The sequence below is a fragment of the Cetorhinus maximus genome, chromosome 20, assembly GCF_964194155.1.
Source record: "Cetorhinus maximus chromosome 20, sCetMax3.hap1.1, whole genome shotgun sequence".
In the NCBI taxonomy this organism is placed as follows: domain Eukaryota; kingdom Metazoa; phylum Chordata; class Chondrichthyes; order Lamniformes; family Cetorhinidae; genus Cetorhinus; species Cetorhinus maximus.
This window is the reverse complement of record NC_135898.1, coordinates 71493446-71509484: the sequence shown is the minus strand read 5'-3', so window position 1 is coordinate 71509484 and position 16039 is coordinate 71493446. Positions and strand designations below refer to the sequence as shown.

At 42.9% G+C, this 16039-nt stretch overlaps 1 protein-coding gene across 1 annotated transcript in view; it reads right to left on the bottom strand.

Annotated features, from left to right (window-relative positions):
- The window catches only part of jakmip3 (Janus kinase and microtubule interacting protein 3), a 315901-nt gene that overhangs the window by 775 nt on the left and 299087 nt on the right, over nucleotides 1-16039 (bottom strand). The window contains exons 21-22 of the mRNA XM_078564910.1: nucleotides 12174-12239; nucleotides 7834-7909 (exon numbers count right to left, since the gene is read on the bottom strand). Of these exons, the coding sequence (XP_078421036.1) occupies nucleotides 7859-7909; nucleotides 12174-12239 (117 nt within the window). The 3' untranslated portion in view covers nucleotides 7834-7858. The remainder of the gene's footprint in view (nucleotides 1-7833; nucleotides 7910-12173; nucleotides 12240-16039) is intronic.

The following is a 16039-nucleotide window of genomic DNA, read 5'->3' as shown; positions in this document are numbered from 1 at the left end:
TCTGTTTTTATTTCAGATTTCTATAATCTACGGCATATTACTTCTGTTGTAGAATGTAGGAGGCCACCAAGGAGTGCATCAGAATAGTCAAGCCTAGAGATAGCAAAGACATGGATAAGGGCTCCAGCAGCGGATGAGCTGGAGCAGGGGCAGTGTTGGGCGACGCTACGGAGGTCAAAAGAGGCGGTGTTATCATTGGCATTGATGTGTGGTTTGAAGCATATCTCAGAGTCAAATTTGACACCGAGGATGTGAACAGATTGATTCAACTTCAGGCAGTTTCCAGGGACACTGTCAGTGGCTAGGGCACGGAGTTTGCAGTGGGAACTGAAGACAGTGGCTTTAGTCTTCCCAATATTTAATTCGAGGAAATTTGTTCTCATCCTGTACTGGATGTTGGATAATCAATCTGATAATTTAAAGTGAGTGAAGGAGTCAAGAGAGGTGGTGGTGAGATAGAGCTGGGTGCCATCAGTGTACATGTGAAAACTGATGCTATGTTTTTGGATGATGTCACCAAGAGGATTCTTGTAAATGAGAACTAGGAGGGGCAAGAGTAGATGATCCTCAGGGGACACCAAAGGTGGTGGTTTTAGAGCAGGAAGAGAAGCTATTGCAGGCAAACTCCTACTGAGATTTATTGCAAAGATTGCTTTATATCTAAGCAAATCTGATTCAAGAGAGATCACGTGCTATCTTTCAAATTATAAAAAAAAATTGGCTGAACAAAATTAAAGGTAAAAAGGTGATACCAGGTCAACCCAGAAGCATATCACTCTGCCATGTTCCAATGAACATGTTCCACAGGGACACCCATGGTTAATATCACTGCAGTGTGCCTGCAATACTATCATTTGATTTATAACACTAATAGTTTATTGAGCATCTTTCATGATCGTGGGCCACCCCAAAGCCCTTTACAGCCAATGGTGCACTTTTGATGTGTAGCCACACTTGATGTTGTAATGTATGAAGTTTAGGAGCATATATTTCAACAGTGGAGCTGTTGAACTAAGGAATTGTCAGAAACTATACAAGGTGTTCAGATAAAGAATCAGAGAATACAAGGCATTCTATTTTGGAAGCACTGGAACATGGCAGAGTGAATTCCAATCGTGCTGGTTTGTTATTTGCCAATTATTGTGAAAAATACATGCATTTAAACCCAAAGTTTTGCAACGGCGGAAAGCTCCACGCCTTAGCCAAAATGACATTGGAGCCCTGATTCTGGAAGTCCTGCCCCTGAACCCAGGACCCATCATTTTTGGAGGGGGAGGGGTGGGAACTGGGATAGGTTGTAGTTTGCGGGTGTGTGGTTCACGGAGAACAGATGCAATTTTTGTAAGTGGCATGTCCAAAACATGACTCATGGGATTCAAACATTTGATGAAAATGCCTAAAGCTGTCGGAGTTATTTGGAGATAGGGTATCTTTTTGGTGACATCAAGGTACACCTTTGGGAGATGTCAGGTACCCTTTAGGATTGTTAAAAGTAGACATGCATGTAAAAAATGGAAAAGCTCAGTGGAGCTGCCAAGCTGTCAATCATTTAAATCCCCTAGCCCTTTAAATTAAAAAAAGAGCCTGCTGTGGCTGCTTGCAATTTCACCAGCTGTCTGTTGACATAAGCCTGAGGGTTGTCATTATAGGATTGGTGCTGCAATAATGATTCCACAACCTATCATTATCACAGTGGAGGGGTGAGGGGGCTGTTAAGGTCACAGTTTGATTGGCAGTTGCGAGCGGTTATAAAGTTTTTGATGTGGGGCCATGAACACAAATGTTTGTTTTCATAAGGGATTAAGTATTTGAAGGGCATCTATGGCTTTGTTAGGGATAAGTGCTTGAAGGAATTTAAATGTATTGTTTTTTTTGATTGAGAGTGTTTTTTTTAAAAAAGTGAAGTCTGCAATGGACACTTAGAACTTTATTTTATTTCATCTCACCATGGCTCTTGAGGTCTGCCCACAATAGATGCTGGCAAATTGGCATGGGGGGGGGGGGAGGTGTAAAAGCAAAGGGTGGTGGGTGGAGGCTTGGGTTAGCAAGAGTTAGCACTAAGTTGGTATAGGGGCTATAAAGGACCATGAGGATGAGTAGGGTGGGGGGGAACATGGGTTGGCATGAGTTGGCACTAAGCTCACATAGAGGTTATAAAGGGCCATGGTGAGTGGGTAGAGAGGCATAGGTCAACATAGAGGGTATGAGGGGCCATGGCAGGTGCATGGGATGCATGAGATGACATGGATGGGGCATGGGGTGTGAGGGGCTGTGAGGGTGAGGGTTACAGGGCTGTTTTTTGATTTCTTGTTTTTGTTGTAACTGGGATGAAGTACCAGAGCATCGAGGTGGGCCTTTTAAGCAGGCTACCTCGGCACCCAGCAGCGCCTGTTGCTGCCTCCGCACTGTTGCAGGGGGTGGCATCCGATTGCTGTTAATACCCGATCCCTGGTACAAAAATCCAAAGATCTGAGACACTAAGTTGGGTTTGTGGAGTCAGGAATTTTCCCGACTCTGTTGGGAATAAAAATTCGGCCCTCAGGATTAGGATTGGATCTCTGCAGCAATAGCTTGGGATTTTATACTTTCCAATCATTAGTGATTGAAGAAAGTGAACTGTGCTGGGGCTGTCATTCGGAAAATTAACTGTTCACTGATTTGCAAGCAAATACCCACTAAACAAAGACCATAAAGATAAATTATTGCTATTAATTCAACAGTGACCTTGTATACATAAGAACATAAGAGACAGGAGCAGGAGTAGACTACACAGCCCATTGAGCTGCTCTGCCATTCAACATGATCATTGCTGATCTTGGGCTTCAATTCAATGTTCCCGCCTGCTCTCCATATCCCTTAATTCCCTGAGAGACCAAAAATCTGTCTATCTCAGCCTTAAATGTATTCAATGATGGAGCATCCACAACCCTCTGGGGTAGATAATTCCAAAGATTCACAACCCTTTGAGTCAAGTAATTTCTCTGCATCACAGACCTAAATAATTGGTCCCTTATCCTGAGACTGTGCCCCCATGTTTTAGATTCCCCAACCAATGGAAACAATCTCTCAGTGTCCACCCTATCAAGTCCCTTCAGAGTTTTGTAGGTTTCAGTGAGATCGCCTCCCAATTTACTCAGCCTCTCAATATAGGGCAGCCCTCTTCCCCCAGGGGCCAACTTAGTGAACATTTGCTGTACCACCTTCAATGCAAGTATACCCTTTCTTAAATGTGGAGACCAAAACTGCACACATTACTCCAGATGCTGTCTCACCAAAACCTTGTACAATTGTAGCAAGATTTCTTTATTCTTGTACTCCAGTCCCCTTGTAATAAAGGCCAACATGCCACTTGCCTCCCTAATTGCTTGCTGCACCTGCATGCTAACTTTCAGCATTCCTTGTACAAGCACACCCAAGTCTCTTTGAAACTCAACACCAAAGTGAATAACTTTGCAACAAGCAGAGTCATACAGACTTGAAATGTTAACTGTCTTTCTCAACACAGATGCTGTCAGACCTGCTGAGTTTTTCCTGCATTTTTTGTTTTTGTTTCAGATTTCCAGCATCCTCTGTATTTTGCCTTTATCTGAATAACTTTATACTTCCCTATATTATACTCCATCTACCATCTTGTTGCCTATTCACCAAATCTGTCTATATCTCTTTGCAGCCTCTCTTTGTCCTCCCTGAAGCTTACCTTTCCACCTTGCTTGGTATCATTGGCAAACTTAGATACATTACTCTCTGTCCCTTCATCTAAATCATTAATCTAGATTGTAAATAGCTGAGGCCCAAGCACTGACCCTTGCAACACTCCACTATTCACTGCCCGCCAACTTGAAAAAACCCCGGTTTTGCAGAATCTCTGTTTTCTATCCGTTAACCAATCCTCCACTAATGTGAATAAATTACCCCAACTCCATGAGCCCTTATCTTACCTATTAAGCTTTTGTGTGGCACGTTATTAAATGCTTTTTGGAAATCCAGGTATACTACATCTACTGCTTCTCCTCTATCTACCCTACTAGTTACATCCTCAAGAAAACTCTAATAAATTTGTTAAATGGGGTTTCTCTTTAGTAAAACCTTGTTGACTTGTTCTAATCATTTTATGCTCTTCTAATTGCATTGTTAAGACTTTCTTAATAATGGATTCCAGCATTTTCCCAACAACTGATTCTGGCTAACTGGCCTGTAGTTCACTGTTTTGTCTCTCCTTCCTTTCTTGCAAAACAATGTAACATTTTCCAACTTCCAATCTAGTGGAACCATTTCCGAATGTAAGAATTTTGGAAAATCATAGCTAGCACATATACTATCTCTGCAGCTATCTCTTTTAGAGCTCTTGGGTGTCGGCTATCAGGTCCTGGGGGTTTGTTGGATTTTTGTCCCTTAAGTTTCCCAATACTTTACCTCTGCTGATATTAATTTTCCTAATTTCCTCACTCTTTTTAGCTCCTAGGTTATCTTCTATTCCTGGTATGGAACTTGTATATTCTACTTTGAGGACAGGTATAAAGTATTTGTTCAATGCCTCCCCCATTTCCTTATTCTGTATGATAATTTCTCCTGTTTTTGCTCCTAAGGGACCAACATTTATTTTAGCTACTCTCTTCCTTTTTATATACTTATAAAAGCTCTTACAATCTGTTATTTCATTTTTGGCGAGTTAACTCTCTTACTCTTTATTTTTAATCAACTTTTTGGTGGGCTGCTGCTGGTTCCTAAAACACTCCCAATCCTTAGACAGTATTTTTTTACTGTTTATTGCAACTTTGTAAGCCTCTTCTTTTAATCTAATACTATCCTTAACTTCCTGAGTGAGCTACTGATGAGTCCTTCTTACTAGGCTTTTGCTCTTCAGTGGAATGTATTTTTGTTGACCATTTTGAATTGTTTCTTTAAGTGTTTCCCGCTGTTCACTTACCTCCATACCTTTTAGTCTATTTACCCAATTAACCTTAGCTAGTTCTCCTCTCATACCTATATAATTGGCTTTGTTTAAGATGTTTGTTTGTGATTGGAATATGTCAATTTCAAACTTAACATGGAATTGAATGGTATTATGGTCACTATTTCCCAGTGGATCTTTTACTATGACATTGCGAATTAACCCTGCTTTATTACACAATGCTAGACCTAAGGTAGTTTTATTCCTAATCGGTTCCACTACATACTGCTCCAAGAAACTGTCATGAAAACATTCTACAGCCTCAGATTCTAAACTATTCTTGTCAATTTGATTGTCCCAGTCTATATGAAGATTAAAGTCCCCCACAATTATTACATTTTCTTTGATACAGGCTCCAATGATTTTTTGATTAATGCTCAGCCCAATGGTAAAATGACTGCTAGGGGACCTATTTACTACTCACACCAGTATTTTTGGACTCTTGCTATCCCTAATTTCCACCCAAACTTCATGATCTTCAGAGACCAGATCCTTTCTCACTAATGCCCTTATCTCATTCCTTACTATAAGGGCTACCCCACCTCCTTTGCCAATTTGTCTGTCTTTCCGAAATATTGTGTACTGTGGAATATTTACTTCCCAACCTTGATCATCTTGTAACCATGTCTCTGTAATGATGATTAGATCTAAATCATTTACCTCAAACTGTGTCACCAATTCATCTATCTTATTGCAGATGCTTTGTGCAGTCAGATAAGGAACTTTTATTTTAATTTTTTTACTGTGATTCCCTGCCAATGGCCTTATTCACTGATGTACGCTTGTGTTAAACTTTCTGTCCCATTCTGCTTGTCTTTACCCACATCATTATACCTCAACCTTTCTCTTTAGATTTCTAAGTCTCCCTTCATCCCAACCCATTGGAATACATTGGTCTTTCACCTACTTTTACAGCACTTTTGCCAAGATGCCAAAGTATATAATGTGACAGAAGAAGCCAGAAAATTACTTTAAAAACAATAATCTCTCAGAACTGGACAATATTAATCATATTGAATATGAGATTTTAAACCAGACCAAAATGAACATTTCTAATGGTGGTGAATTCAATTCATGAACCAATCTCTAAGATTAGGCACGATATATGTGAGTTCAAGTTATCCCATCTTTATTCTACATTATCATGGGACCTTTTAAAATTCTTGACACACATGAGAACATTAGATTTGGTGAAGAATAAAGATGTATGGAAGGAACACACAGATTTTTGTCACAGACTCATCTGAAAATTTCATTTACCTCAGGAGTCAACTATTAGTTTTCTGGTTTATGGCTAAATTAGGAGCAATATTACTTGGTTTCATATTTATAATTATCCTTTCTAATCTAAGATTGGGTAAACATTCAAAACATTTAGTCAACATTAAGTGAACAAACACATGAAAGACTAGAACTTGATATCTGTAGGAATTCTAGTCAACATGTTTAGTGCTCTGCAAATACAGATTATGGGGTAGACTTTCATTTTTATCACCTGGTGGACTTGATCATATAGCCATTGTAAAGCCTGCCTGATCCACTCTGCCAGATTACTGCCCAGGAGGTGAGGATGGAATCTACCCCTATGAGTGTCAAACAAAAATATCATCTAATCAATTGAGTCAGAGATACAAAGGGTAGTTGGAAAGAAATGAGTAGCGGAATACTATAGGAATCGATGCTGTATACGGTTTTGTTTTCAATGTATATTGATGGTTTGGGGGATGAACTGAAAATGAGCCAAAATGTGGGCAATGTCTTTTAATGTAGGGAAACACAAACTCAGGTATAAAACCCATCAGCGGAAGTACAAAGTAACAATAGAACAGTCTATAAGAAATGATAGAGGAGAGGATCACTCCTTCAGAGAAAACAGGTACAGTGGAGGTGACTGTATTGAGGTATTTAAGATTCTAAAGGGAAAAAGTAAATTGGATCTCACTGTGATGTTCAATATTAGAACTAATTGTAGGACAATGAGACATGATTAGTTGAAGTTAGGGTTAAGTTTGACCAAAAAATCAATATGTGTAAAATATAAGATTAAATTAATCAATCTTTTACTCTCTGTAGGGATTCAAAATCTTAGGAAGCATAGACTGAAGAATTTGGTTACAATGCTGTAGTCTTATCTCTGATGCACAGTAAATTTGTACATAGCTCCCCAGTCACAGTACAAGATTGGTGAGATCTTAAGCCCTTCATACAGAGAATGCTAAAAAGTAGAATATAAAGCAAGTGCAAGTGAAGGATGTTCTAAATTTCAAAGGGGTGGGTAGATAAATCTTTGGCCATTCAAGCTATTGAAGGTATGGGAAATAAAGTGGGGTAGGGAGTCTGACCTTTGGGAGCAGCTTACTGCTTAGATCTGGCCTTTTCTAGATCTGTACAGACTTATGTTCCTAAGGAAATTAGGACGTTTTGTCAGGGTCAGTTAAGCATGTCTAGTGATTCAACATGTGTAATATCAGTCAATTGGAGTTTGGAATCAGGGAAAAATTAACTTTATTCATCTTATCTTTTTGGCTTCATTGGAAGTTAGCTTTACCAGTGATTACTGTATGAGGTGGTACCGTTTAACAGATAGCATGAATATTGGTAGGCCTGTTCTACGTTCATCATAATGTAACATATGAAAATCAAAAGGGAGTCTTCATGCCAAAATATTTTTTAGAAAGAAAGCACTGATGAATAAACAAACCTAATGCATTTCAAGCCAAAATGAAGGCCGCTGGACATGTAACAGCAAAATTGACCATGACTCAGCAAAATATAAGAAGCAAAGCATCAGATTATGTTCACTTGATTTGAATTTTTTGTGCATGCACTTCCCACTTCTTGTTCCGTCTATGAAACATATTCTGCTAAAGTAGACACCTTACCTTCCTTGCCGGCTGCCTGGAAGAATTACGACCAAAGAATGAAAGCTAAAGAAAAAAATAAAAACAAAAACAAAAACTGAAAATGAACAGGAAAGGAAATAGGGAAGAACAGACAGAAAACAAGAATTTAAGCGGTGTGAAGTGTGATAGAAGTAAAATAACTGAAACAAAAGCCACCTGCCATTTCAAGCATAGAAGAAAAAACAGCAAAAGACATTAAAAAAAGCTAATTTATCACTTTTGCTTGGTTTGAAATTTCTATAATATTTTACGAAAAGCACTTCATAAAATTTTTACACCAGTCATTGGCAAAGAAACAATGAAATGATTTCAACTGGCAAGGACATATTAGATTTAAAGGGCAGAATTTTCCAGTCCCCCTGCAGTGGGTTTAATGACGGGCAGGGGGGTTCAATGTGGCAGGAGCTGAGAAGTCAGTTTCCCACCGGCATGAAATGATGGCAGGAGCGTGCACTCCCGCCTGTCATGGCGAGTCCCGACAGAGGCCAGCATGAAACAGTTAATGGGATGCAGACGAAGGCCCGATTGGAACTATTCCCCCTACGTGTGTCCAATTCTCTGCGCCACCAGTGGAATATCACACCGGTCTGAACACATGTGGATCAATGAGGTGTGCGCATTTTGGAGCTGCCGCAAGGAGATTAAGTACATAATAAAAGTTTTTAGATAGTAAAGTAAAAAATTATTTAAACGTGTCCCCTCATGTGACAGTGTCACATGAGCTGGGACATGTTTGTGAAGTTCGCAAAATTTATTTATTAATTTTATAAAACCTTCAGGAAATCTCATCCCGCCCGTGGGTGAGATGTCCTGGAAAATGCGTAGGCTGCTTGGGCTCTTCGCCTGCCTGCCAGCCTTAAGGTTGGATGGGTAGCATTGTTAATAAGGTCAATTGCTTTCTTAATGGCCTTAATAGGCTGTTGACAGTTTGGTGGGCGCACAGCTGCCTCCGGCGTGTGCCCGCTGAATGCAACATTGAAATGACGCGCGATGATGTCGGGACGCACGCCCGACGTCATCTCGCTTCATTTTACGTGTCAGTGTGTGGGCCCGCCCCTGAAAGCCAACGGTAATATTCTGTCCTATGAAACGTAAATAAACCACATCAGGCCTCATTAAAGTACAAGTGAACTTTATTTACAGAAGTGTCATAACATTAACAACCAGAGTGCACCCGTGCGTTCCTTACCACGTGGGTGGAGGCAGCCTACTGACCAGTTTGCCCTGTTGTCTTGGATGACTTTGGCGGGCGTCCTCTGGAGACCTGAGGTTTGGAGAGCCCCGGCTTACTTTGGCTGTCCTGCTGTGGGGCAGCTGCTCCCTCTGCAGTCACAGAGGATGAAGCTGAAGGGGTCACAGGCAAGGGGAATTCCAAACGGATGGACACCCTCAGAGAGTCCTGAGTGGAGGTCCCAGGGGTGTCCAACAGGCGCTCCTCCTCCCTTTGGGAACCCAAGGGCCATGAGGAGGTCCACTTGGTGGGGAAGGTGCACCCAGAGGGAGGTCGAGGTGCCCCTACCCCCTCTCATGTAGCCACTGCAAAAGCTGACCCATGGCTACAGTGATGGTGTGCAGGTCTGCATGTATCTCCGACAGAAACTGTGCATTCTACTGGACCAGGTTCTCCGTGGCGTCCGCCACTCTCCCCATGGAGACCTCAAGCACGCACAGGTTGGCACCTCTTCATCAACCAACAGGTGGATGGACTCCTCCACCTCACATGCCAGTCTGATAGGGCCTCCGGCACCTCTGCCTGATGTTAACTCACCTCTCGCAGCTTATCCCGCATCTTGTGCAAAGCCCATCCCAGATGTTCATCATCCTAGTTGGACGTCGCAGATACCTCTTACCCAGCAGTCCTCCGAATGCCGGTGAGCTTGGCTGACCCTGCCTCCCTCTGCTACGGACACGTCTCCATGCGATGACCACCAGAATGCGAGACCCTGCCTGAACTACTTCTAGTACCCACCAAGATCTGTGCATCTGCACTGGTGGAGGGCGCAGGTGACTGCTGTGATGCCTCTAGAGGTGTACTTTCTTCCTCCTTCCCAATGTCCTCGGACCTCTAAACTGCTGGATAGGGCTTCCTCTTCTTGCCTTGCCCTCTTCCGGCTGGCACCTGTAAGTGAGAGAGGAGAGAGTGAGTGACTGCATGAGCTGCCTCCAACATGGAGGAATGCATGACCCTTAGGTTTCTATGTGACTACATTATGCATGGATCCTTACTGGATGGAGGCCACCCACCAACCTCTCCATCCGCACAGGCTGGGTCCGGTTCCTCTCTTGCCAGCCGGGCTGCCCGCTCCTCAAACTCAGTGGGGCTCTTGATGTCAGGCCGGCCCCCTCCTGTCTTCTCTCTCCCTCTCCTATTGTGCCTCAACTTTTCCTGCGCAAAGAGGGAAGATGGGGTTGAGGGCAATTGGCTTTCAAGTATCTTTCCCATGCTTTCAGTCTTACAAGTAACCCACTGGATTGTGTGCCATGTGATTGAAGAACTGCAGGTTGTCCACAAAAGCTCTGGGGCAGCACCCTCCAGAGCGATGAAAACATGAAGATAGAAGGGTAAGGTTCAGAGATGTATGTCATTAGTGGTGCTTGCTAATGCTCTCATCACCCAACCCACTTCCCCCTTCCCCTCCCAGTCAGCATCTGAGCTCTCTGTATGAAAGGGTCAGGATCCGCAGTGGTCTCTCCACCTGCAGACTAGACGGACTGCAGTGGGGCTATGTGGCATCACCTTATCACATTGAATAGCTCTCTTATGCATGGGCTGCATGAATGGTGCCTTTGTCAATGAGGCTGATGTGTCCTATATCATTCAGTGAGGCGAGTGTGAGCAGTTGAAGGTTCACTTACCCTGGTGGAACAAATGAGGTCATTCATCTGTTTCCTGCACTGCAAGGCAGTCCTCTGGTGGAGGCCCTGGGCACTGACCTCCCTGGGAACTCCGCCAATGCAGGGTTGGTCTGTCGGCTCAGTATCCTTCTTCCATCCTCAGAGTACAGGAGCTTTGAGGGACGCATCATTGAATTTGGGGGCCAGAAATCCCTGGGATCGGCGGACCACCTCCTTCTTTAATGGTGGGTAAGTTGAATTCCGGGTGCCTTTTAAATAATGCAGTCCATGTCCAAACATAGCAAGATCTGGACAATATCCAGGCTTGGGCTGACAAGTAGAAAGTAACATTCGCGCCACACAACTGCCAGGCAATGACTATCTTCAACAAGAGAGAATCTAACCATTTCCCCTTGACATTCAATGGCATTACCATCGCTGAATCCCCCACTATCAACATCCTGGGGGTTACCATTGACCAGGTGCTGAACTGAACTAGCCATATAAATACTGTGGCTACAAGAGGAGGTCAGAGGCTAGGAATCCTGCGACGAGTAACTCACCTCCTGATTCTCCAAAGCCTGTCCACCATCTACAAGGCACAAGTCAGGAGTGTGATGGAATACTCTCCATTTGCCTGGATAAGTGCAGCTCCTGCAGCACTCAAGAAGCTTGACACCATCCAGCATAAAGCTCGCTTGATTGGCACCCCATCCACAAACATTCACTCCCTCCACCACCGACGCACAGTGGCAGCAGTGTGTACCATCTACAAGATGCATTGCAGGAACTCACCAAGGCTCCTTAGGCAGCACCATCCAAACCCACAACCACTATCATCTGAAAATACAAGGGCAGTAGACAGATGGGAACATCTCCAAGCCACTGACCATCTTGACTTGGAAATATATCGCCATTCCGTCACTGTCACTAGGTCAAAATCCTGGAACTCCCTTCCTAACAGCACTGTGGGTGTACCTACACCACAGCGACTGCAGCAGTTCAAGAAGGCAGCTCACCACCACCTTCTCAAGGACAATTAAGGATGGGCAATAAATGTTGGCCTAGCCAGCAACACCCACATCCCATGAATAAATAAATAACAAAAAGAAGATGGCGCCCCGAGGTGATGGCTGAGCACGCGTGATGTAGCCCACCCAGCTGCGTGAAAGGTTGGGAAACACCCGACTGCATAATTAGTTAGGCCAGTGTCACGCAATTCAGCGCAAATTCCCACCGGCCTCCATGGCAGGAAACACTCCCAGTTCCTGCCCCCGCCACAGGACTTAGGCCCGGAATGGAAAATTCCACCCAAAGTTCTTGTAAAATAAATCACTAAATGTGAGTTAATACTTCCAACTCTAAGTTTTGTATCACTAAAATATATTGCCTTCCAACAGATATTCTATTCAATTCAATAAAAAGTTAAATATTTAATTTATTGCATTACTGAATTATTCACATTTTGAATAATTTGGTTTTACCTTTTCTTCCAGCTCTTTTATCAGTCTTTTCTGTGCCTCAATCCTTTCTTCTAGCTCTTTGATTCTCTGTAAGGTGGAATGATTAATTTATTATACTGCATAACTATGGTTTAACAAGCTATCTATTTCAAGAGTTAAGTAGATAAAAAAGAAAAACGAGCAATTGATATAAAGTACATTTGAACAGATGGTATTTTTGTGCGGGTTAGTGAACAGATACTGAGGTATTCCCAATGCAAAAGATACCAGCAAAAATAATACTCGGGTGATAGAAAATGGACATAAGGTTAGAATTCACTGTTGCCATTTAATAGATGAATACGTTGATATGGCATTAGTCTGTCCTTTATTTTAGCGAATCCATTTAAAATGTACAAGGTTAACACTGGTGTTAAAATAAAGGATGCGGGAATGTTATCCAAATATATTAAGGCCAACTATTTCCCCCTGTCGGGGAAGGCGGGGGGGGGGGGTGGTGTACAGGGGCGGGCGGGGCCCGGCGCAAACCCGATCGGCACCCCCGATCGGGTCCACGCCACCATTTTACGTGACGCGTGCCCAGAAGCGCTGAGCGCTCCCTGTGTGGAGGGGCGGGTGGTGGGATTCCCTGAGTGGACCCCTGTGCTCTTTTGCACATGCTTGTGAAAGAGCGCAGAGATCTCCCTCAGGGAGATTTGTTTCAGTGTTACACTTTTAAATAAAGGATTTTTAAACTTATAAAACATGTCCCCTCATGTGGCACTATCACATGAGCTGGGGCATGTCAAAGAATAAATGTATAAACTTTTATTAGATTTTAAAACAGTTCATGAAACCTCATCCCGCCCGTGGATGAGGTTTCGTGAAAAATGCGAAGGCTGCCTGGGCTCTTCGCCTGCCCACCAACCTTAAGGTTGGACGGGCAGCTCATATAATTACCACTGTACCTCGAGTGGAAAACACACAGGAAAATGACCAGCAACAGAAGAATGAACCCCAACCCCAGGCTTCAACGGTTACTGTCACATTACCTGTAAACACCATGGCAGCCTCCAGCCAATGCGCATTGCTGCAAGACAATACTGGAGCAAGGAACTAGTGACCATCAACTCACCAAAGCACCCCTCAGTGAGACACAGAGACTGACGAAAGAACACAGTGGTATAATAAGCGCCAAACTGCAAGGTGAGCCCATTGATGAGGAACACCCAAACGACAAGGGGAGACACCTTCAACTCCCACAAAGATCATGGTAGATTAACGGGAAAAGAAAAACGGGTACAACCATGACTAAACAGAGTGAACACTATCTCTGGAAAGAACAGGGCAAACCAGTGGTTCCGAGCAGAGGAGATGGGGACAGGACAAAGAGAAGTCCAATTCCAAGGAGCAGAAAAAGCATATCAGAAGAAGACAACCAAGTGTGAGGAATACAGACCACAACTCAAAGTCCAAATCAACAAAGATGGCTCTAATCAACAGAGCTTACCACTGCACCGAATGTGACCAGAGTAAAATCTGGAAGAATTGTCAAGTCTCCAGATCCTCTGAATTAATAAAGTCAGAGACTTGAGTGGGAGAGAAGGGGTAGCACGATTGTAATGTAAACACATTGAGTAAAGAATTGGGGGATGTGTAGTATAACGATATCTGGCATAGCAAGGGTTAATTTGGGACTGCAAAACAGTACCGCACACAGTGTTATGTAAAGAGACGTATGACCTGAAACTAGGGTAATTTGTGGACTAGACAGAGACCTGTGTGGAAGTACAGTTAACTCATAGATTGGACTATACCCCGTGTATATGTACACAGCTATGAATTATCAACAGACCCTTAATGTTCAACCATACAAGAGTCAGAAGCTATTTGTGAGACCTATGGAACATACAACACTACCCAGACTCTTGAAACCCCCCCACCCTGCTCGGTGGGGTCTGCCTGCCAGGCTCTGCAGGGGCTTACCTTGAAGTCCGGCCCCATAACCTCCTCTAGTTCAGGGATTGCTTGTAGTCCCAGCAGTGAACACTATTCGAACCTGAGAGAGCTGTCAGCCAATCAAATTGCCAGCAGCCCTCTAAGGCGTGATTTCCTCCCCAGTTGGGGGACAGAAATTTTGATATTGGGCAATTAGCACTGCACCAAGCATAAAATGGCTGTGGCCAGCTGGCTCTTTTGATGGAGGGCTCCTTACCGACTTTTTGGTCAGGGATGGGGTTTGGGGGGGTTTTGGGGGGGGGGTGAATACGGCATCTGTAAAAATCAGCCCTCTGTGGTCAATTTAGATAGCAGATATTAGGCAAATGAGTGGCGGCCTAAATTTCAGGCCAGAGTATTTTAACTCCTGGGTGTCATTTATATGCCACTGGACCAAAGAGTGCCAGAGCAGCTGATGACACGGGACAATTAAGTGGTCCTTGGCCGCCCACTGTCTTGTAGGTAAGTACAGGAGAGAAAAGGGAGGGTCCAATGTACTGAAATTTTCTTGGGGAGTCCAGAGGTGTACTTCCACAAAGGAAATATTTGACTTACCTGGAAGCTAGCTTCGTCTTTCCCACCAGCTGCTGAACCCCTTTAGCCTGATGGGAAGGCCACAGTGACTTCCCCATTTTGGTCCTCTATAAAATGTCATCAGTGTCTGATTGACATAATAGGACCCCCATTTAGCATTTATGCATAAGGATTCGGGCAGGTGCCTCATCGATCCCCAAAACTCTCAATGTTAAAATTGGAAATTGATGGAGCTGCTTGGCCCCTTACATTCCTGCCTAGTGAGGAGAGTTTATTTTCTTTCTACTTTATCTTGAATTATCTGACTCACGGCACAGTTTTCTGTGGGATTATAGGATTACTGAATTTACCCTTTAATTTTCTGCCTATTTGTAATATCACCATTTAATTTGAGAGATATTATAAAACTGGTACCTTTCAAATTAATCAAAATGATTTATAGGACAAATTATAGAAGTGATTCCATGATTGCTTCTTTAATGGTGGATTTTTGACAACTGGATTTCTGAGGACCAGGTCTTGCTGGAGCAGGGCATTTGCAGCACATGCTGTCAGTTAGACTTTCTCCTGCACCTTTTCTACTTGCAATTCTTTTGCACTATAACTTGCTAGAACTGTAAGCTTGTAACTAGAGCAACAGGACATCTGGAACCTTAATGAACAGTGGGATAAACAGTGTATCTCCTTAATGAGTTTTATGTATTGATATAGAAACAAGGAAACATGGAGAATTTGAATCAGGTATAAAAAGGGAAATAAACAGAGGGAAAGAAAGATTGGATTAAGTTGCAGGGGATAAAGAGACAGGAAGGAAAAGTAAGGAAAAATTATAAAATGTACAAACTAACTTTTTAAAAGTCTTTATCAATTTGAATGCAGAAATGAGATTGAACAGTCTTATCTTGGACTAGAATCTGGTTCCTACCAAAATGAGCTTTGATATGATCACACTATTGAACAGCCTAAACTGCTCCCTTTCTGGACCAGAGAGGCATTGTACTAACAATTGTCACCTTGTTAAAAAGATACTTATGCTGTTAAATTCCGTCCTATACCTTCCCATGGTGAGTTTAACAGGGAATTAATGTGCAAACCAAGCAAGTTCTTTAAATTAACAGGGAGACTAAGGGCAAGATTTGTGCAAAGCAAATATTGGAGTGGCTTAAATCTATCAACGCGTCATGAAGATTCACAACTTGTGATGTATTTCTTAATTCCCTGAATTTGCTGGCTAAATTTTGCATTAATAACAGCATGCATCATTAGCACACCATTATTTTTGCAATAAGATCTGGCCCTTTGTCTATGAATTGATTCTTTGACAGAAACGTTCTTACCTTGGACTAGAATCTGGTTCCTACCAAAATGAGCTTTGA